Below are 21748 nucleotides of genomic sequence, written 5' to 3'. Positions count from 1 at the left end.
ATCCAAATGATTTATCCCCACGAATCAAGACTTCCATAGTCATGTATAAACCCCTCATGTGAGTTGCGAGTATTGGACATGCTGTGGTGTGCACTCAGCAATATTCCAGCTATGGTGGCAGTCTCTAAATAATCGGGTCTGGACCAGACAACCAAGTGATCAACATCATGAACATCGATCTACGCAATTGGGATACAATGACATGTGTCAACCATGTAGCGAGCCTGACCACCCGATCCCGTTAGTCGCCTTTTGCGACAAGCATGAGTTACTGAAGATCACTTCTAGTCCGGATCCTCACTGTTATGCTGTGATATGACAGAGAGTACAAAATCACATACATGAATCTAAAAGAGCGAGTCGCCGCAAAGTATACCAACAAATACTGACAGTAATGCATAATGATATTAGAAACAAATCTGACTCCGATGAGAATCATGAAAGGCATTGATCGGGATTTGCTCTCACCAATATATGAAAACATATTAGTACATACGTTGAATCATGGAATGGTGTTCATTATCTGGAATGCAGGCTAAAAACGGCAACGATTTCTTCTGTGGAAATCACCTTCTGAATGCCAAGCCAAAATGGCACTTTATAATAAAGATAAAAACGATTTATGTAGTAGGCCAAGGCTAGTTTTATGTTTCCGTCATTGATAACATGATTCTACTCTTGTCACAATATTTCCACACAACCCTTTCGTTGTCATCTGTTGATTTCATCTGTCTGTATACTTCCATATTATTTCATCATTAATATCATTGTAATCTGCACAGTGTCACATTTTGCGCAGCTGTTCCATGTGTAGCCTATTGGCGAGTGTAAAATTTGGCGTCAGTTGCTCATTTATAATATTGTAGAAAAAATGGATGACTTTTATAGTCGTCTAATTTACATATTTTCTTATCCAACGGAAGTGTAAATCTTATGACGATAGTTGATGTAGAGTGAACACGTGTACTTCTCATTTATTACATCAGAAACTTGTGCTACTTCACTTAAGACCGCTGATGGGTTCATCTGTGATTGGTTTCGTCAAGGCACGTGATTGGTTGATAAAGATAGAAGTGATTCACGAATGGATTGAGACTTTAAGTTGGTCACAAGTTTCGTATTAACTTCGTCACATAATATTAAAATATGGAGGTTTGCAACATTTTAGGAACTGTTATATATCTATGCATTTAAATTTCTGCTAAAATATTCACAGCAAGATAAATTGGTGTGACGAAGCGGATGCGAAACTAACTTATAAATTAGCTCTGGAGCGAATGTTGTTGTTTTGATCTAGGCTAGCTGTCAGTCTTATTTTGTCAAGGGAACTGCCTTGTTACCAACCGACTGAATAAGGTAAATCAAAATCTTGTTCAGTTTTCATTGGCGCCGTTCATTGTTCTAACTACCTGGTGACAAGGCTTTGTGTACTGTCGTGGCACTATGCATATACTGTGACTGCCTAAGTCAATGTCACTTTGCTTTCAATGTTTTGTGTATACAGTCCATAATGCGCTATCTACCGTCGCAGTTAGATGCAGCTGTGTAACCTTGGAACAAACTAAATACTGTCATCATAGCCATTACCCAGAGTACATGGTTCATAGCACTGTGACATTGTCAATCCGAAATTCACTTACAGTTACACGTTAAATTAGAACAAGAACTACATTCACCTGAGTCACAGTGTGTGTTGTTCTTGTGTGAACTCGTTACTATGAATAATACAACATTCCTCGATTGAACGCACGAGTTGGTTCGTGATTGAGGGCAACCAACGCAAGCTGTTGCACATGCAGCTTTGTTTAGCAGAAATGTGTTGTTTCTTGAACAGTTATATCTGTTTTTGTTATGTTACTAGATATTATATACAACACAAAGATGGCAAGAATTGTTCTATCAGTTCAAGCGGGGTAGCTATCCACATCAATTCTTGACCAGTGACCTGTTTCTTTAAACTTGTCAATTACTTGAAGGTTATTCTCATTGAGGAAGAAATATGGCAAGATGTCAATTTCCTCTCCTGCACCAACCTGGAATGAGCACTTGAACAGGCACAATTAATTTACCAGTAATATTCTCAATGTCAAATATGTCATCCTTTCTGTTCAAATATTCATACTTCTTGCTTGTGTTGTCATGTTCTGTTTTCAACCTATTGTTTTTAACTCTTTGGCATCAGCTGCATATGATACCAACAGTACCGTCAATTCATTACATTTACACAGAGGAGCAGTAGATTTATCATCCAAAACTGTGTTCCACAGGAGATATCGCTTGTGTGAGATCAAACGATATCTCCTAGGAGATATCGTTTTGACAGTAGATTTTGTACAATGCCGTGACAATGCTATGACGTCATGTACTTGATGACGTCACAATACTATGACATCGATGCACTGCAAGTCTAATGGCAGTACCATGTTCAGACATGTACATTTTTCATTGAAAATTAATGAAGAGTGATTTTGGATGATAAATAGAATCTCACCCTCGTGTCTTCTGATATCAAATATATCAACACTCGTTGATAAAAGTAAAAATATCCTCGGCAAGCCTCGGATATTTGTAACTTTATCATGATGTTGATATAATTGATATCAGAAGACACTTGGGTGAGATTCTCTATATATGTTACATCTTTTGTATGACACTCTGTCAATACAGAGGGTATTGCAAGGGGAAATTATGTACATGTATGTGATCTGGTTATGTCTTGACTTGCTTATACTGACAGACAACAAACTGATAGTCATTAACATATGTGAATCAGGTCACTTATGGTCCCAGAGAATATAGGACGTCACATGTAATTTGTGTAACTAAAGAGGTTTGAATGGTTACCTTACACATATTGTTGCTGATCATAGTCGAAACTGCAATACACATGACATATTCTTTTAGAAGTATTGCAGAAATAGTGTGAAAAACATTAAGATTCTGGTAGGTGGCCAGTAGATACTTTGTGTACCAATAGATCATTTGCTTTGAGCATGTTGTTAAGTATGAGAGTTGGCATCTTATTTGACACATGTGTTCTTTTTCTGTCTTTCAACATGCTCAGTAATTCTGGGGATGAGGATTCTTTGATACAGGTGAAGCTACTTTTAGCTATGCTAATGACAGATTGCTACAAATACAGGAATCAAACTGGGCTTGGCTGGGAACATGTTCGTCATGGCCTGTGGGAACAGCCTGTGCATGAGTTATCTTGAGGCAACAGACTAATGAGACAAGCCTATTCCTGGTGGCCATGTGTGTGGTCATTCAGGTGTTGGCTGAATCTCCCCTCTAGTCTAAACCAGCTGGGAGTAACAGACTTGGATGTGACCAGCCCTATGGCAGTTCAACTGTTTCATCTTGTCATTATGTCTCTTTTATGAACATAAACGTATGTAATTACACTCTCAATCCCTTAGTATAGGCAATTTTGTCAGAATTTGAATAAACAAGACTTTTTATTGCTCAAATGTTTTCTTAGGTGCTTGCCTTGTATTTGTATTGTTAGTGTTTTATCCACTTTATCACATGTATATATTATATGTCAGTGTCTGGATTGCAATGCTGTCATTCCTCATTGTTGGGTGGAGTTTACCACATGTAGTAGCAAAGCATGACTCGTGTGCCTGAATACTTCCTGAATCGACATAGTGCAGTGTCGTCAGTGCTAAATGTCACACCCGCGACATGAGTTTATCATGGTCTCCAGGGACTTGATGATACAGATCCCCCATGTGGTGTCCTCGAAACACTTTATTCTGTTCAAACATGGAGCTGTGACACCCCACAGTCACACTCAACATAACCAGGAGAGAGATACTTTAAGTGTCACACATCTTTCGCCTTCACTGAAACAATTACAATTTAAACAAAGAACTTGTTTGGTAACTCCTATTAGTTGGCCAGTGGACTGTATTACAGCTTGTCACACAGATTGAGGTGTCACCAGTGGACTATATTACAGCATGTCTGACACAGGTTGAGGTGTCACCAGTGGACTATGTTACAGCATGTCTGACACCGGTTGAAGACTGTCACCAGTAGACTATGTTACAGCATGTCTGACACAGGTTGAGGTGTCACCAGTGGACTATGTTACAGCATGTCTGACACAGGTTGAGGTGTCACCAGTGGACTATATTACAGCATGTCTGACACAGGTTGAGGTGTCACCAGTGGACTATGTTACAGCATGTCTGACACAGGTTGAGGTGTCACCAGTGGACTATGTTACAGCATGTCTGACACAGGTTGAGGTGTCACCAGTGGACTATGTTACAGCATGTCTGACACAGGTTGAGGTGTCAGCAGTGGACTATATTACAGCATGTCTGACACAGGTTGAGGTGTCACCAGTGGACTATGTTACAGCATGTCTGACACAGGTTGAGGTGTCACCAGTGGACTATGTTACAGCATGTCTGACACCGGTTGAAGACTGTCACCAGTGGACTATGTTACAGCATGTCTGACACAGGTTGAGGTGTCAGCAGTGGACTATGTTACAGCATGTCTGACACAGGTTGAGGTGTCACCAGTGCACTATGTTACAGCATGTCTGACACAGGTTGAGGTGTCACCAGTGGACTATATTACAGCATGTCTGACACAGGTTGATGTGTCACCAGTGGACTATGTTACAGCATGTCTGACACCAGTTGAAGACTGTCACCAGTGGACTATGTTACAGCATGTCTGACACAGGTTGAGGTGTCAGCAGTGGACTATATTACAGCATGTCTGACACAGGTTGAGGTGTCACCAGTGGACTATGTTACAGCATGTCTGACGCAGGTTGAGGTGTCACCAGTGGACTATATTACAGCATGTGTGACACAGGTTGAGGTGTCACCAGTGGACTATGTTACAGCATGTCTGACACAGGTTGAGGTGTCACCAGTGGACTATATTACAGCATGTCTGACACAGGTTGAGGTGTCACCAGTGGACTATGTTACAGCATGTCTGACACAGGTTGAGGTGTCAGCAGTGGACTATATTACAGCATGTCTGACACAGGTTGAGGTGTCACCAGTGGACTATAATACAGCATGTCTGACACAGGTTGAGGTGTCACCAGTGGACTATATTACAGCATGTCTGACACAGGTTGAGGTGTCACCAGTGGACTATAATACAGCGTGTCACACAGACTGAGGTGTCACCAGTGGACTATGTTACAGCATGTCTGACACCGGTTGAAGACTTTCACCAGTGGACTATGTTACAGCATGTCTGACACAGGTTGAGGTGTCACCAGTGGACTATGTTACAGCATGTCTGACACAGGTTGAGGTGTCAGCAGTGGACTATATTACAGCATGTCTGACACAGGTTGAGGTGTCACCAGTGGACTATGTTACAGCATGTCTGACACCGGTTGAGGTGTCAGCAGTGGACTATATTACAGCATGTCTGACACAGGTTGATGTGTCACCAGTGGACTATATTACAGCATGTCTGACACAGGTTGAGGTGTCACCAGTGGACTATATTACAGCATGTCTGACACAGGTTGATGTGTCACCAGTGGACTATGTTACAGCATGTCTGACACCGGTTGAAGACTGTCACCAGTGGACTATGTTACAGCATGTCTGACACAGGTTGAGGTGTCAGCAGTGGACTATATTACAGCATGTCTGACACAGGTTGAGGTGTCACCAGTGGACTATGTTACAGCATGTCTGACACAGGTTGAGGTGTCACCAGTGGACTATATTACAGCATGTGTGACACAGGTTGAGGTGTCACCAGTGGACTATGTTACAGCATGTCTGACACAGGTTGAGGTGTCACCAGTGGACTATATTACAGCATGTCTGACACAGGTTGAGGTGTCACCAGTGGACTATGTTACAGCATGTCTGACACAGGTTGAGGTGTCAGCAGTGGACTATATTACAGCATGTCTGACACAGGTTGAGGTGTCACCAGTGGACTATAATACAGCATGTCTGACACAGGTTGAGGTGTCACCAGTGGACTATATTACAGCATGTCTGACACAGGTTGAGGTGTCACCAGTGGACTATAATACAGCGTGTCACACAGGTTGAGGTGTCACCAGTGGACTATGTTACAGCATGTCTGACACAGGTTGAAGACTTTCACCAGTGGACTATGTTACAGCATGTCTGACACAGGTTGAGGTGTCACCAGTGGACTATGTTACAGCATGTCTGACACAGGTTGAGGTGTCACCAGTGGACTATATTACAGCATGTCTGACACAGGTTGAGGTGTCACCAGTGGACTATATTACAGCATGTCTGACACAGGTTGAGGTGTCACCAGTGGACTATATTACAGCATGTCTGACACAGGTTGAGGTGTCAGCACTATGTGCATGTCTGACACAGGTTGAGGTGTCTGACTATAGGTTACAGCATGTTACAGCATGTCTGACACAGGTTGATGTGTCACCAGTGGACTATATTACAGCATGTCTGACACAGGTTGAGGTGTCACCAGTGGACTATATTACAGCATGTCTGACACAGGTTGATGTGTCACCAGTGGACTATGTTACAGCATGTCTGACACCGGTTGAAGACTGTCACCAGTGGACTATGTTACAGCATGTCTGACACAGGTTGAGGTGTCAGCAGTGGACTATATTACAGCATGTCTGACACAGGTTGAGGTGTCAGCAGTGGACTATATTACAGCATGTCTGACACAGGTTGAGGTGTCACCAGTGGACTATATTACAGCATGTCTGACACAGGTTGAGGTGTCACCAGTGGACTATATTACAGCATGTCTGACACAGGTTGAGGTGTCACCAGTGGACTATGTTACAGCATGTCTGACACAGGTTGAGGTGTCACCAGTGGACTATATTACAGCATGTCTGACACAGGTTGAGGTGTCACCAGTGGACTATGTTACAGCATGTCTGACACAGGTTGAGGTGTCACCAGTGGACTATATTACAGCATGTCTGGTTGACACAGGTATGCATGTCTGACACAGGTTGAGGTGTCACCAGTGGACTATATTACAGCATGTCTGACACAGGTTGAGGTGTCACCAGTGGACTATATTACAGCATGTCTGACACAGGTTGAGGTGTCACCAGTGGACTATATTACAGCATGTCTGACACAGGTTGAGGTGTCACCAGTGGACTATATTTACAGCATGTCTGACACATGGTTGAGGTGTCACCAGTGGACTATATTACAGCATGTCTGACACAGGTTGAGGTGTCACCAGTGGACTATATTACAGCATGTCTGACACAGGTTGAGGTGTCACCAGTGGACTATATTACAGCATGTCTGACACAGGTTGAGGTGTCACCAGTGGACTATATTACAGCATGTCTGACACAGGTTGAGGTGTCACCAGTGGACTATATTACAGCATGTCTGACACAGGTTGAGGTGTCACCAGTGGACTATATTACAGCATGTCTGACACAGGTTGAGGTGTCACCAGTGGACTATGTTACAGCATGTCTGACACAGGTTGAGTCTGTGTCACCAGTGGACTATATTACAGCATGTCTGACACAGGTTGAGGTGTCACCAGTGGACTATATTACAGCATGTCTGACACAGGTTGAGGTGTCACCAGTGGACTATGTTACAGCATGTCTGACACCGGTTGAAGACTGTCACCAGTGGACTATGTTACAGCATGTCTGACACAGGTTGAGGTGTCACCAGTGGACTATGTTACAGCATGTCTGACACAGGTTGAGGTGTCACCAGTGGACTATGTTACAGCATGTCTGACACAGGTTGAGGTGTCACCAGTGGACTTGAAGACTGTCACCAGTGGACTATGTTACAGCATGTCTGACACAGGTTGAGGTGTCAGCAGTGGACTATGTTACAGCATGTCTGACACACAGGTTGAGGTGTCACCAGACATTTCAGTGATTGTTATCATGAACATGGATCTACGTATTTGGGATTTAATGACATGCATCAACCAAGTCAGCAAGCCTGACTACCTGATCCTGTTTATAAGTTGCCTCTTACTACAAGCATGGGTTAATGAAGACCAGTTCTAACCCAATTTTCACTTATCATGCTAATAGGGCATAAGTTGACCTGACTTGTGGACACAGTAATCAAACGAAAGGGCCGGACAGAAAAGTCTGTAATACGAATAAAAATGCTTCTAGACAGGGTGAAAGCCAGTGTAACCCCAGAAGCATTTCACTCTGGGGAGGATTTAGCCTGTCGTTTCTCAGTGTGTGTTTTTATGCTATTCCTTCACTTTGTATTAAACTTGGGTCAGTTCATTGTCATTATTAAAGAATGCACTTAAGTATGTTTTGTATTTTTAATCTGTAAAGTTGCTTTGTCAAATGTATTTGCTGAAAAGCAAATGGTACATGTATTAACATAAATATAATTATGAAAATATGGTTACCATAAATACAATGAGCATAATCAGTGATTATGAGCCCATAATTATAAGAGTTATAAAGTGATGTGAAATATATAACATGATATTAGTGTGAATAAATAGCTTCGGCATAGTATTAACATTATGAGAATGTTCAATAAAGAGAAAGACAATCTTCACTGGAATAAGCTTGCTGGTGTTGATTTGAAGATGAGCTGATGTGTTGAGGTGCTCCTGTAGATTGGCTACGGTTGATCTTGGTTGCCCCTGACACCCAGCACTCACTGATCAATAGCAGCTCCACTTGATTGGTAGGCATCTACGGAAGCTTAACACAACATCAATATTTTTCCAGAGTTTGTCTTTGTTGTGTTTATCATTATATAGTTCAAAAGTAACCAGGGTGTTTCAAATCTGATGTTACTGTATCTCCTCCTCATTAGCGTAATCAGTTTCTTGTTTAATCCAATCAGGGCATTGTTTGATTTGGCTTTTAAGATATTCGTAATATAGTGACATATTTACTGTAACAGTAATAGTGTCATTATATAACACTGTAAAACTGTGATAAGAATTTGGTATATATAAATGTTGGTAATAAATCAGAACAGCCCTGACTATTTAGTTATGAATTTGTCTTGCCAAATCAATAATTGTCACATATGTGCTTGCCTTCTGTGAAAATTTATATGTACTTGTACTTGGGCTTATAGCTGCCAGTATAGAAAATATAGATAAGATATATAAGGCATTGATAAGGTGTGTGTCCCTGCTACACATACTACAGATGTGTCACATAGGAAATGTAGAGTTGTAGGATTTACAGTGCACTTCTACATCTCTGCTACAAATCATATAATATTTTTAATCTATGTACAGATAGACATACCTGTAAACATGGAATATTGTAATATTATGTACCATTATTTCACAGAAATAATTACAGTGATTGTTCATGCAAATATGTGCTATAACTTTTAAGATCAGAAACAATCAGAAAGGTAACTTCATTTGATTCTCATTAAGATGTTGATGAGGTGTTACGACAAATGATATGCATCATAATGGTTGCAAGAGCTTCTTATTCTTGGAATGAATATCGACTTTGTCAGCATAAGCATATTTCGCCAGGTGATAGTTTTTCTGTGTCAGGTGATTTAGGTACGGTCAGGTTGCATGGCCTGGATTAATTAATAATGGATTACGGTAGGCTTCTCACAACTGCAGATTTCACCAATGTGCTGCTGCTATTTAGAGACTGTATTTAGTGGTATGTAACAAACAGGATAAAGTTAAAGTAGTTCTTGTTGCAGGGGGGTTTGTTCATCATTGTATATGATTGAAGTAAATTGACTGCAGGTGATGATCATGATGATAGTTTGCTGGTATATTGATGGTGATGCTAACTATTCATGTCTCAGGGAAATCAGGGTAATCACACACATGGATCAGATTGCTTCGATGGACAGCTGATCATGCTGATAAGTGATGCCGTTTGTTTTCTTGACTGACTAAGAAGTAATTGATAAGTGTTTATCCACACTTGTTCCTTGTACGACACTGTATCATGAAGATTATATATGGACAACCTGTACATTATGTGTGGAGTCAATATTACTCATTAGGCACCTGTCCAAAGCAACCGCAGACTCAGCAACATTCACATGTGTTCATAAGATTTCCTATATTTGTTGGGGCGGTGGGGTAGCCTAGTGGTTAAAGCGTTGGCTCGTCATGCCGAAGACCGGGGTTCGATTCCCCACATGGGCACAATGTGTTAAGCCCATTTCTGGTGTCCCCCGCCGTGATATTGCTGGAATATTGCTAAAAGCGGCGTAAAACTAAACTCAGTCAGTCAGTCAGTCCTATATTTGTTATATGAGTTACATTTTTGTCAACAAGCTGGCAGTAAACTCACAGATTTTGAGTTCTACCATAACTGATCTTATTCTAATTGAGTTGGTGCTGTGTAATGTGAGCAGGGATCATTTTGGACTTGTGCTATATGCACAATGAAACATGATTGAAAGGTGCATTGAAGACACTATCAGGGACTGGAATGGTGCAATTCAATCGCAAATGGGGCAAATGCAATAAAGTTAAACACCCAGGCCCTCAAAAATAAATCATATTAACGTTAGTTTAACCATTCTGTTGTGTTGATGACACAATAAGAAGAGACTGCTATATCAACCATGTCCTTCTTCCTAAGATTTGGTATGGTTAAACTTGAATGTATCTCTACATAAACTTCCACATAAGTCTACATTATCCACTCAGTATTCAATCTTTATGTTTTCAGATTGATGGTATAATAAAGTGGAATGTCTCGTGACAACAGCGAGAGAGAAGCACTTGCAGATTGGGCCCTTGTGTCCAGTGAGGGGAACATTGAGGTAGGTGGACACAGCTAGGTAGATTTGAACAGTCAGAGGTCATGCAGGTGTTGGCCCTTGTGTCTAGTGAAGGGAACATTGGGGTAGGTGGACACAGCTAGGTAGATTTGAACAGTCAGAGGTCATGCAGGTGTTGGCCCTTGTGTCTAGTGAGGGGAACATTGAGGTAGGTGGACACAGCTAGGTAGATTTGAACAGTCAGAGGTCATGCAGGTGTTGGCCCTTGTGTCTAGTGAAGGGAACATTGGGGTAGGTGGACACAGCTAGGTAGATTTGAACAGTCAGAGGTCATGCAGGTGTTGGCCCTTGTGTCTAGTGAAGGGAACATTGGGGTAGGTAGACACAGCTAGGTAGATTTGAACAGTCAGAGGTCATGCAGGTGTTGGCCCTTGTGTCTAGTGAAGGGAACAGTGGGGTAGGTGGACACAGCTAGGTAGATTTGAACAGTCAGAGGTCATGCAGGTGTTGGCCCTTGTGTCTAGTGAAGGGAACATTGGGGTAGGTGGACACAGCTAGGTAGATTTGAACAGTCACAGGTCATGCAGGTGTTGGCCCCTGTGTCTAGTGAAGGGAACATTGGAGTAGGTGGACACAGCCAGGTAGATTTGAACAGTCAGGGGTCATGCAGGTGTTGGCCCTTGTGTCTAGTGAAGGGAACATTGGAGTACGTGGACACAGCCAGGTAGATTTGAACAGTCAGGGGTCATGCAGGTGTTGGCCCTTGTGTCTAGTGAAGGGAACATTGGGGTAGGTAGACACAGCTAGGTAGATTTGAACAGTCAGAGGTCATGCAGGTGTTGGCCCTTGTGTCTAGTGAAGAGAACATTGGGGTAGGTGGACACAACCAGGTAGATTTGAACAGTCACAGGTCATGCAGGTATGGGCCCTTGTGTCCACTGCATTGTTCTCAGTGATTAATTTTTTAACCAATTCTCTAACATGCAAACTGGTTGTATGCTCTGTTCACTGCTCAATGGCTTACCAGAATTGATCAATCAGTTGACGGATGCTAATATCAGTGTTTTATGTTATTTTTGTACCACAGGCAGAGGAGACATCTAGCAGTAGTTCCAGTGATGAGTTTGTTAACGTCACTCATGAGGGTGTGGTCTTTGGAAGACACCGATCTCCTTCCACAGAGACGGACTCACAACCTAAGAGCATCGGTAATTTGTTCATACACTGGTGTACACATTGGAATAAAACATCTGCTTTAGATTCTGAACATTTGTTAAGACACCACTATTCCTTGCCGATTTGGTGTGAGATTTAAAAAAACAAACTCTTTAAGGTTACAGAAGGTGATAATAGGGATGATGTGGTAGGTTGCTGTTGAGCTTACTACTTTCATGATAGTTGTTGTGTTGGAGGGCTATCACCAAACCTAATAAACATGTGAGCTCTGTCATTCTGAATTCAGCCTCATCGGAGATGTCGGCCCTGCTACAGAGCTCCCTAGATGAGATAGACAAGGTTGAAGCTATGAAGGACTCTTGGCCCCTAGCTGACAAAGCCAGGCAGGAGATGGGAGATCCAGCTCAGGCAGAAGGTCTTCTTGGTGCCTCACTAACAGCCAGTGCAGCCTCCACTGGAGATGAGTCTACTGATATTATATCAGAGGATGAAGAGGAGGACAATGGAAAGAATCCAGAGCCTTCTCATGATGTTTTGTTGCCATCCAACATCAATATATTGTCTTCCCTGTCTTCCCTAGCACAAGTCCCAGGACTTGCTGCTTCTGCTGATTCTTCACATCCTGGTGCTGATGATGGTGCTGAAGCTTCTGATGATGGGGTCATTTCTCTGTCCACTGATTCCATGAAGAGTTCAGGGTGTGACAGTTTGGTTCTGAGTTGCCAACACTCCGAGGCTGATGTTGGTGTAGAGGTGGTTCCAGATGCTGAGATTCTCAAGGCTGATCAGTCTCCTGTTGTCTCCACGCTCTCGGGTTTCAGGACCACAGGTGCTGATGATGTTGTATATACTGCAGCTAGAGGAAAGCACAGTGATGAAGCTGCTAAGGATGGTGATGAGGGAGCTGATGGAGAAGATACACAGTGGCTCAAGTATCCATTGGACAACTCATCAGATGAAGGATGTCACACTATCAGGTGTGATGGAGACTGTTGTGTATTCAGCTGTTGAAAAATGTAAAAGTGTGTGATCATTTAAATGCATCTGAAGAATAGCAGAGCATGCATAAAACCATTGGTGTGAGTGAGTGACTGAGTATGGTTTTAAACCGCTTTTAGCAATATTCAAGCAATATCATGGCAGGGGACACCAGAAATGGGCTTCACACGTTGTACCCATGTGGGGAATCGAACCTGGGTCTTCAGCATGATGGGTGGATGCTTTAACCACTAGGCTACCCCACCAACCCCATAAAACCATTGGATTTTTTCATTTCTATTTGCATTCAGTTGTGAAGGTAATGTGTCAGTATTGTGTCCACAGATTGGGTGATGGGCGTGTGATTGTAGCGCCACCTGGTGCTGACCTCGCGAGTTTGGCTGCAAGTCTGGACATCACCAACAAGTCCGACACGTCCAGTGACTCTAGCGGTAGGACTGTATTCTGTATTAACATTTAACATTTGATGTGGAACTTAAGATTCTTTCCAGTTTTTCATTTTTAAGTTCCAGGTAAATTTAATATATCCTCAGCAGCAAAAAAACCGTCAGTACGAATACAAAATTAGATAGGCACTGTAATCAAATCATTACAGAAATTGACATAATAAGCAGATCAAAAACACTTTTTGTGTACAATATCTTGACACATCAATGAATAACTCAGCAGAATTTCAAGACATTACGTGAACGTTTGCAGTCCATTCAGACTCTTGACTTCAATATCTAGTGTGACCACCATGAGCGGCAATAACTGCAGTACAGCGTCTATGCATGGAGTGCACCAATCAATTGATGAAGGCCATTGGCACCTGGAACCACACTCTGAGAAAAGCCTGGCGCAATAAATCGGCTGTGTTCGGCCTTGGTATGACATTATTCAGTCTCCTCTGCATTTCATCCCAAAGATGTTCAATTGGGTTTAAATCAGGACTAAGGGCTGGCCATCGCATAATGTTGAGACTGTTCTGCTGTAGGAAGTCCTGTGTAGCTCTGGCAGTATGGGCCCGGGCATTACCATGCTGGAAAATGTTGTTCCGGTGACGTGCGAAATGTGGTATGACGTGGGGTCTGAGCGTTTGGTCGATGTATCGCACCTCTGTGATGCCACCTCCTCTCCCTGAACCAAGGTTCTGGAACACCACAGGACCCACTCTCTGGTTCAGGCCTATTCCAACCCATACCATGATGCTTGCACCTCCCCATGAATCTCTTTCCATGACACATTGGTCTGAGTAACGCTGGCCACGTCGTCGCCATATTCTTGTCCTGCCATCTGCAGTTGATACGCAGTACCGACTCTCATCTGTGAACAGAACAGTTCTCCATTGCCTGTATCGCCACTTTTGGTGTTGTAGGGCAAACTGTAGACGTTCACGCCGATGACGAGGGGTGAGAATAGGTCCACGGTAAGGTCTACGGCAGTGGAGGTCCCCGCTGTTAAGACGTGGGCGTACTGTATCAGTACTGATTGGTCTTCCATGTGTTCCCACTGTCTGGCATGCTGTTTCGGATGGCTCCATGAAGGGATTCTGTACATTCTGTTGCACAACATGGCGGTCTTGTCGTCTTGTGGTCACCCTTGGTCTGCCAATACGGGGGCGATCATTTGTGGTGTTGGTGGCCCAGAAACGTTGCTGCAGCCTGTAGATGGTCCGAACATTGACCTGGAAGTGATTGGCAACGGCTTGTGCAGAGTGGCCAGCTTCAAGTCTTCCTAGCACCTGGTTCCTCTGAGCTGTCGTGAGTCGCGGCATCCTGCTGACGTTGTAATGTGAATGTTTCAACCAGGTTTGGGGTGCATTTTATAGGGCTGGTCCTTGTGAACAGCACGTGCAGGATGAGTTGCATGAAAAACATGGAAAACGCCGTACCATCTCCGAGATCAGGTTGCGGTTTTGAGACCAATTCCTGGGTTCCAATGTCTTTGCTCAGGTAAATTGGAGATGTTGTCAAAAATATACACTCAAAACATTAAATGAGTTTACAGTTATCCGTTTCTGCGAAGGAAAATTCCAAACTGACGTTTCTTTTGCTGCTTAGTATATTATTTAAATCTTAATGTCTAACATTGCTAATGTTTTATTCTATTGGTGTACTTTTTTTTTTCAGATTCAGATTTTGTGTGTCTTGATGCCCTGTCATCTGGTTCGTCATGTAATTCTGATACGGAAGGAGATGAGGTGTCTCGGGAGCAGTTAACTGCCCCTACTGCAGCAGAAATGGAGGCAGCTGTACCAGCTGTAGACATCATGGCAGAGTCTGTGTCATCTGTGAGTTTAGGCTTCCGTTTCCTGCCTCAGCAAATCGAACCAGGTACATAACATATTATTATTGCTTGTTTTCAAAATGATAAGCAATGTTTATAATTCCAATTCACCCTGTTTATGACTCATATATGTTACATATATTTTTTCACTTTTGATCGTCAATTTTTGTATGGCCCGTGTTGTTATTTTCTAGTACAACATGTTTCTATAGGAGAAAATACTACAAAGTCTATAAAATGTTTATTCTGAAGGTAGTAACTTACAAATATCAGGGGGCAGTGGGGCAGCCTAGTGGTTACAGTCTTCGCTCATCATCCTGAAGACCCGGGTTTAATTCCCCACATGGGTACAATGTGTGAAGCCCATTTCTGGTGTCCCCCACCATGATATTGCTAGAATATTGGTAAAAGCATTGAAAACCATACTCACTAACTCACTACAAATATCAGACTATAGTAGAAGTGATTTGACTGGAAATGGCATTTCAAAAACATCTCTGTATGAAACATGTTAGATGTTTGATATCTTCACAGTACAAGCTGTCCAAGATCCTAGTATACTGGACTTGCACTTGCTACAACCTGCTGTGTATGATCAACCGGTAATGGACCACCCCAGGCTGCATCCATCAAGTTTGGACCCCCCTATGCAGGATCCACAAATGCAGGACCCCCATGTGCTGGACCCCCCTATGCAGGATCCACAAATGCAGGACCCCCATGTTCTGGACCCCCTTATGCAGGATCCACAAATGCAGGACCCCCATGTGCTGGACCCCCCTATGCAGGATCCACAAATGCAGGACCCCCATGTGCTGGACCCCCCTATGGAGGATCCACAAATGCAGGACCCACCTATGCAGGACCCCCATATGCAGGATCCACAAATGCAGGACCCTCCTCTGCTGGCTCAACCAGTGGTGGCTGACCCACCAGCTCTTGTCCTGCCCCCTGTAGTAGTAGCACCTGTTGTTGAAGATGATGATGAAGATGGTGATGGGGATACTGAGTCAGTGTCAGGGCATAGCATTGATGATCGGGTTGAAAGTGATCAAAGTGATCAAAACTCTGTACAGCAAAATGAGGATGATGACCAGCCTTTTGATGATATCGGGGATATCCCATTGGTTGCTGGCAATGTTGCAAGGCAATATATCCACAAGCCCAACAAGCGTCTCAACTGGACTCTGGACATCATGGTCATCATGGTAGTTCTACTAGCGATTGGCATCGGGATTGGACACTCAATAGGTATTTGCCATGATCCTTTTACTTCTGGTTAAGAAGATGTCTTTAATTCTGTGTGATAATTACATGTGGAAACAAAACAGTTTCTCATTAGCTGTGTGGCCCTGGTTACCATGTCAAACACATTACATTATTACACTTTTTTTATGTATCGATTGTACATCATTAACCCCACAGTACAATGTAGGAAAGTGATGTTACCCTTGTCAATGTTTTCATCAGTGTGCCAAAGGACACAATACTAGATCTTTGTGTTGTTCTTCTATTACAATTGCTGGTACAGTGTCTTGGCTGTTTCAGGGTCAGTGAGGGAGCATTACCTTCAACATGAGAAGAACATGGCCCATGAGCATCATCTGTCTGTCCTGAAGCAGGACCTGTTCCAATGTCAAAAACAGAAGATGTACACTGAGGACATGAGACAGGTACAGAATGAGGAGGGTGCATCGATATGCCTCTGTCTGACAATAGGGGTGATGGATAGTCATCTGTCATCAGTACAGTACAGTAGCACCTGGATTGTCATAGGGAGAGGGGACTGTTACGTTAGAAGCATTTAGTAACTTCTTATTCAGATGTGACTGCCTGCATGTGAAGTATGTTGTTGTGTTTGACTAGGTACAAAAGCCAGGAATTTCAGTTTTAAAAATGTTCATCAGAAGAAAGTGGTTCTGTGCATAGGGAATCATGTCTTTACAAGCATACAGAATTTTGTTGGAATGCTTTCTGATGCATTGTCTCCCAGTTGTGACAAACAGAATATAACTTTGTAGGAGGAGACAAAACTGAGACATCAGCTGATTGCAAAGCAAGTAAAAACCAACAGTGAGCTGAGAGATCAGCTGACCATCTTGGAGAAGGAGATGATCACCAAGATATCAGAAGAGGTGAAGAATGAAGAGGTGACTATACTTTGGTACAAGATGGTATATCACACTTTGTTAAAATGATATTTGGCGAATTATCTGATCATATTTTTCGAAAGCAAATGTAGCTAATGATACGCAACAAGTTTATGATATAATATATCGATGAGAACCTAGAATGACATTAAACTCTACTCACCTCTTTGATAGATCAAGAAAGATCTCCGACAAACCAGCATAGATTTGAAGAATGAGGTGAACCAACTGCAGCATGACAATGCTGAGCTGACATCTAGACTTGCTGCCATGCAGTACAAAACAGTCCTACCAGATCAGAAGGCAATGGAAAGTGAGAGGGTCATTGAGGAGTTGAAGAACAGGCGATCCTTCTGGAAGTTGAAAATGATGATCTCAAGGCCGAGATTCAGCGTCTGCGTAATCTCCTTCAGGCCAACAATGATGCTGATGTGACTGTCAGTGTGGAAGATGATAGCTATGAGTCCATGGAAGAGCTGTCGGAAGTGACGTCAGCAACATGTCTCACTGAAGGTCATGGTCATGTGACAGATCTGAAAGCGCGTATCAACTTGTTGGAACAGGAGAATGCAGACATGAGGGCTGAGATAGGTCGGTTGCGGTACAAGTCTCACCCTGGGAATGTACACAGCGAGCTCCCAAGGGTGCAGGGTGTGACTGAAGAAGATGACTGGATTGTACAGCCAACACAGGATGACATCAATGGTGAGTTTCTCAAGGCAGATGATGCCAGATTGATTTGAACGCATTGATTTGTTATTTCAGACTTTCAACAGATCTTCTCTTCACTACCAACTTTTCTAATATGTTGTGTTGCGAACCCTATCTTCAAGTTTGATGCAACTTTGTAATAATTTTCCGCTGACTTGATGCAAGGTGAATTGGGAAGGTAGGAGGGAATAGTTCCTGATATAACAGAGGTAGTTTTCTTAGAATTATACTCAGTGATAACTGGTGGTTTATAATTCCTTTAAATAACTTCTCTCTGTTATGTCATAGCCAGTATTCACCAGAGGGACATATGTGATGTATTCCATCTACATCTAATGACACATCTCTTCTGGTATATTATGCATCTTTGTTTCCAACAGTATAGAATATAATATCCCTTTTAGTCATATTGCTGACATCAACTGTTGACCTCACTTTTCCTTTGGTGAACTTTAACATCCATTGAAATCATTCCAGATTCCTATTATCCACTTCCATTCCAATACTCCACTTTGAAATTAGTGCCATAAAGCTTGAGAAAGCTGCTTTCTGTTTGGCTGATGCCACTCTTATTTAGATGGTTAATGTTTGCAAAAGCTTGTTCTCGTTCTAATGTAGCATGGGATTAGTTTACTAGTTTGTTCAAATGGTTCCAGGGCAAAATCATGATAACTCACATCTCAGTTGGTGGTTTGATATTTTGGAATATTCATCATTGAAATCTTTTGATTTTGTAAGGCAACAAGTTCAATTGAGGGTAGAGTCTGTTTCTGGAGCAGATGTAATTATCCAGTTTCACATGTATATTTACAGTTCTGACCTTGCAAAGATGGCCTCCATCCTACTGAAAATCATAACCTAAACATGCTAAACTCAGTGACATTAGTGAAATACTGCTCATTGACCATAATGTGTGGAAAGAGGATGAAAACAGACCTATTTAATATCATGATGTAAAACATCAGATTTATGTTGTAATCATATTCAGGTAGAATAAGCTTGGAGATAACATAAATCGACTTGACTTGACAAATGTCTTTTGTTTCTTCTAGAAAAGGCTCTAGAGCTGCCTATGTCAGAGGAAGAGATCCAGCAGCTGAGGGCAGAGTTATCCTGGTCTCAAAAGCAAGCAGACACCTGGCAGAGACTGTACCTCAATGTGAAGGACAAACATGCTCACACTACATGTAACATCTCCATCAACTTCCTCACATGCATGAGGCTCTTCACCCAACAATTGAACAACTCTATGAACACCACATCCATCAAGGAGTTCCTCAATGTAACTAAACTGATGCTGTCAGTGGAAGATGTCAAGGAAGCATTCTTAACTGAGTTTCAGAATATATGGTCCGAGTTTACTGGGTCCAGGAATCAAGAGGAGGAGGGCAGCATGAAGGAGGGCCCTCAGAATGCCCAAAGGAAGTGGTCAGACAGTGTAAAGGAAATCCTCAATCGGACTCAGAGCTCCATGTCAAACATGAGCCAGCAAATCAAGGAAACCTGGAATCAAGTTAAGAATTTGTCAGAAGAACTGTGGAAGAAACATGAGCCAGCTTTGTCCAAGGTTGCTAGTAAGATTACAGAGAGAGTCAAGAAGTTCAGTGATCATGTTCATAATAAGATAAAACAGAAGGCAACCAAGTGGTTTAAGAAGCAGGAGAAGAGAAAAAGGAATGAAGCAAGCAAAAACTCAAAAAAAACTCCCAAAGATGAAATGAGACATGGATTCAAGAGCAGTCAAAATAAGAGAGAGTCTGGCAAGTGGCGTCAATCTCAGAAACGACATGGACAGCAGAACCAGCAAGACAGGGAGCAGTCACGGAAGAGGCATCGAGAAACAGTGGAGGAACACAGTAAGATGTACAAGGAAGGACACAACAGACAGGAGACCAATTCCTTGAGGCAGAAGATGAGGAAGCAGTTCAAGCACCTCAAGACAATGATGCAGCAGATGAGTGAGGAGAGGCATCTAGAAATGACTCGGGGTAATCTCCAGGATATATGCGACTTTTTCATCCGTTTCCAGACAGACTGGGATATATACAAGTGGCTGGAGAGGTCTGATGTACAATGGATCATTTGTCAGTCAGCCTGGTGGCATGACCGTCTTCACAGTTTGATTCCATCCCGCAATCCGGTCTGCAAGGGTAAGATCTATGGGTGGCAGTTTGAATGGGGTCCGTCCAGCAACAAAAAAGGTACGTTTAAGACAAAACGTGGGAAATTGGAGCATGTTAAGAAACTGAAGAGAAAGATTAAAGAAAAAAATCTTGCAGCAGGTCAGGCTTACAACTATGAAAAGGAGAAGATGATTGTGGAGGAAGAGTCCCATAATGAGACAGAATGGTATGAACAAAGGGCCAGGGACAGGGAAGAGATGAGAAAGGAGTGGCGACAAGAGAGACAAAAGCTGTTTGACAAGGATGGAGAATGGTATGACGCCATGATGAAAAACAGATTGCACCAGAGAAAGGCTGAGCACAAGTCAGACTGGATGTTTGACAGGGCAGCAGACCGAGAAGTAGAGAGGTCAGAGGACAAGTATATTCCTACTCACACATTTGCTGAGCCGATGCATCACAGTGGCCAACCTGATCCAAGAGCTGCATGGCTGTTTGTCCGAGCAGAGGAACAAGACTATCACCACACTGAACCCAATTCCTGGTATTTCCAAAGAGCAAAAGGGAGAAGTCAGGGTCAGCGCAATGATTATTATGATGATGATCATGATGATGATGAAGTTGATGATGTTAGATCTTATTATCATGATGATAGATATGGAGATTATGATGCCCGATATGATCTTTGATGATATGTTGTAGTAGAGATAATGTATTTGGATATTGTGAACATGGATATACCTACTGTCCTAATTTTGCGGCTGTCGTGCTAAACCAAAATGTGATAATGACATGTTGTGATAGATAAGTTGGGTGTCTCTAATTTTGTTTTCAGTTACCTATTTGAGCTCACAGATAATTGTCACGTGATTAACTTATTATACGTGCTAATTGGTTTGTTTCACTCACCATGCTTTTTGCATAAAATTTGATTTTATCAAAAATAGTTTGCTTGGTTTTATTTTAAAGTCTTGATTTAACAAGAATGATTCTGTTTGGTTTTTAAAATATTTTATGGGTGTTTGATATTAATATGATTCAGATGTGTTTCAAGTACCAGAGCTTTGTTTGGTCCAATGGAGTAGATATCATATTTAGCTTGTGCTGTTGCTGCTGTGAAAAATGCATTCGTTACTGAAAAAGTAATTAAAAGTTGTATTTCACAAGAGAACACAAAAGACTATATATATATATATATATATGTGTATTGATGGTGTGCTTTTTATATTGTTTCCTTTGTGCTTTTGGATAAAATTAAAATCTAATACCAGTGTGATTCCAGGTGCAAGATATTGTATGACTTCTTTTTTTCAATAGCAGAACTATGGCCCAAATGTGGCAGATGTTTTCTCATGAAATGTCACAGTATGCATCACAGTAGAGGAGTTGATCCAACCCTTGTTTGACATTATGCATCACAGTAGAGGAGTTGGACCACCCTTCTGTTACAGTATGCATGGTACAGGAGTTGGTCCAACCCTTGTGTGACAGTATGCATGGTACAGGAGTTGCTCCAACCCTTGTGTGACAGTATGCATGGTACAAGAGTTGGTCCAACCCTTGTGTGACAGTATGTATGGTACAGGAGTTGGTCCAACCC

At 42.3% G+C, this 21748-nt stretch overlaps 1 protein-coding gene across 1 annotated transcript; it reads left to right on the top strand.

Moving 5' to 3' along the window:
- Nucleotides 1-1248: 1248 nt before the first annotated feature.
- On the top strand, nucleotides 1249-21436 carry LOC124255781. Its single transcript, XM_046689700.1, is given in 12 exon segments — nucleotides 1249-1356; nucleotides 10670-10763; nucleotides 11809-11929; nucleotides 12184-12874; nucleotides 13221-13327; nucleotides 15008-15211; nucleotides 15699-16415; nucleotides 16713-16837; nucleotides 17186-17314; nucleotides 17489-17746; nucleotides 17749-18019; nucleotides 19078-21436. Coding segments are annotated over 11 exon segments (4455 nt in total). The 5' UTR covers nucleotides 1249-1356; nucleotides 10670-10691; the 3' UTR covers nucleotides 20838-21436.
- Nucleotides 21437-21748: the final 312 nt, after the last annotated feature.

The sequence above is a fragment of the Haliotis rubra genome, unplaced genomic scaffold (assembly GCF_003918875.1).
Source record: "Haliotis rubra isolate DU_JTF1 unplaced genomic scaffold, ASM391887v1 Scf61, whole genome shotgun sequence".
In the NCBI taxonomy this organism is placed as follows: Eukaryota; Metazoa; Mollusca; class Gastropoda; order Lepetellida; family Haliotidae; genus Haliotis; species Haliotis rubra.
This window is presented reverse-complemented; position numbering and strand designations above follow the sequence as displayed.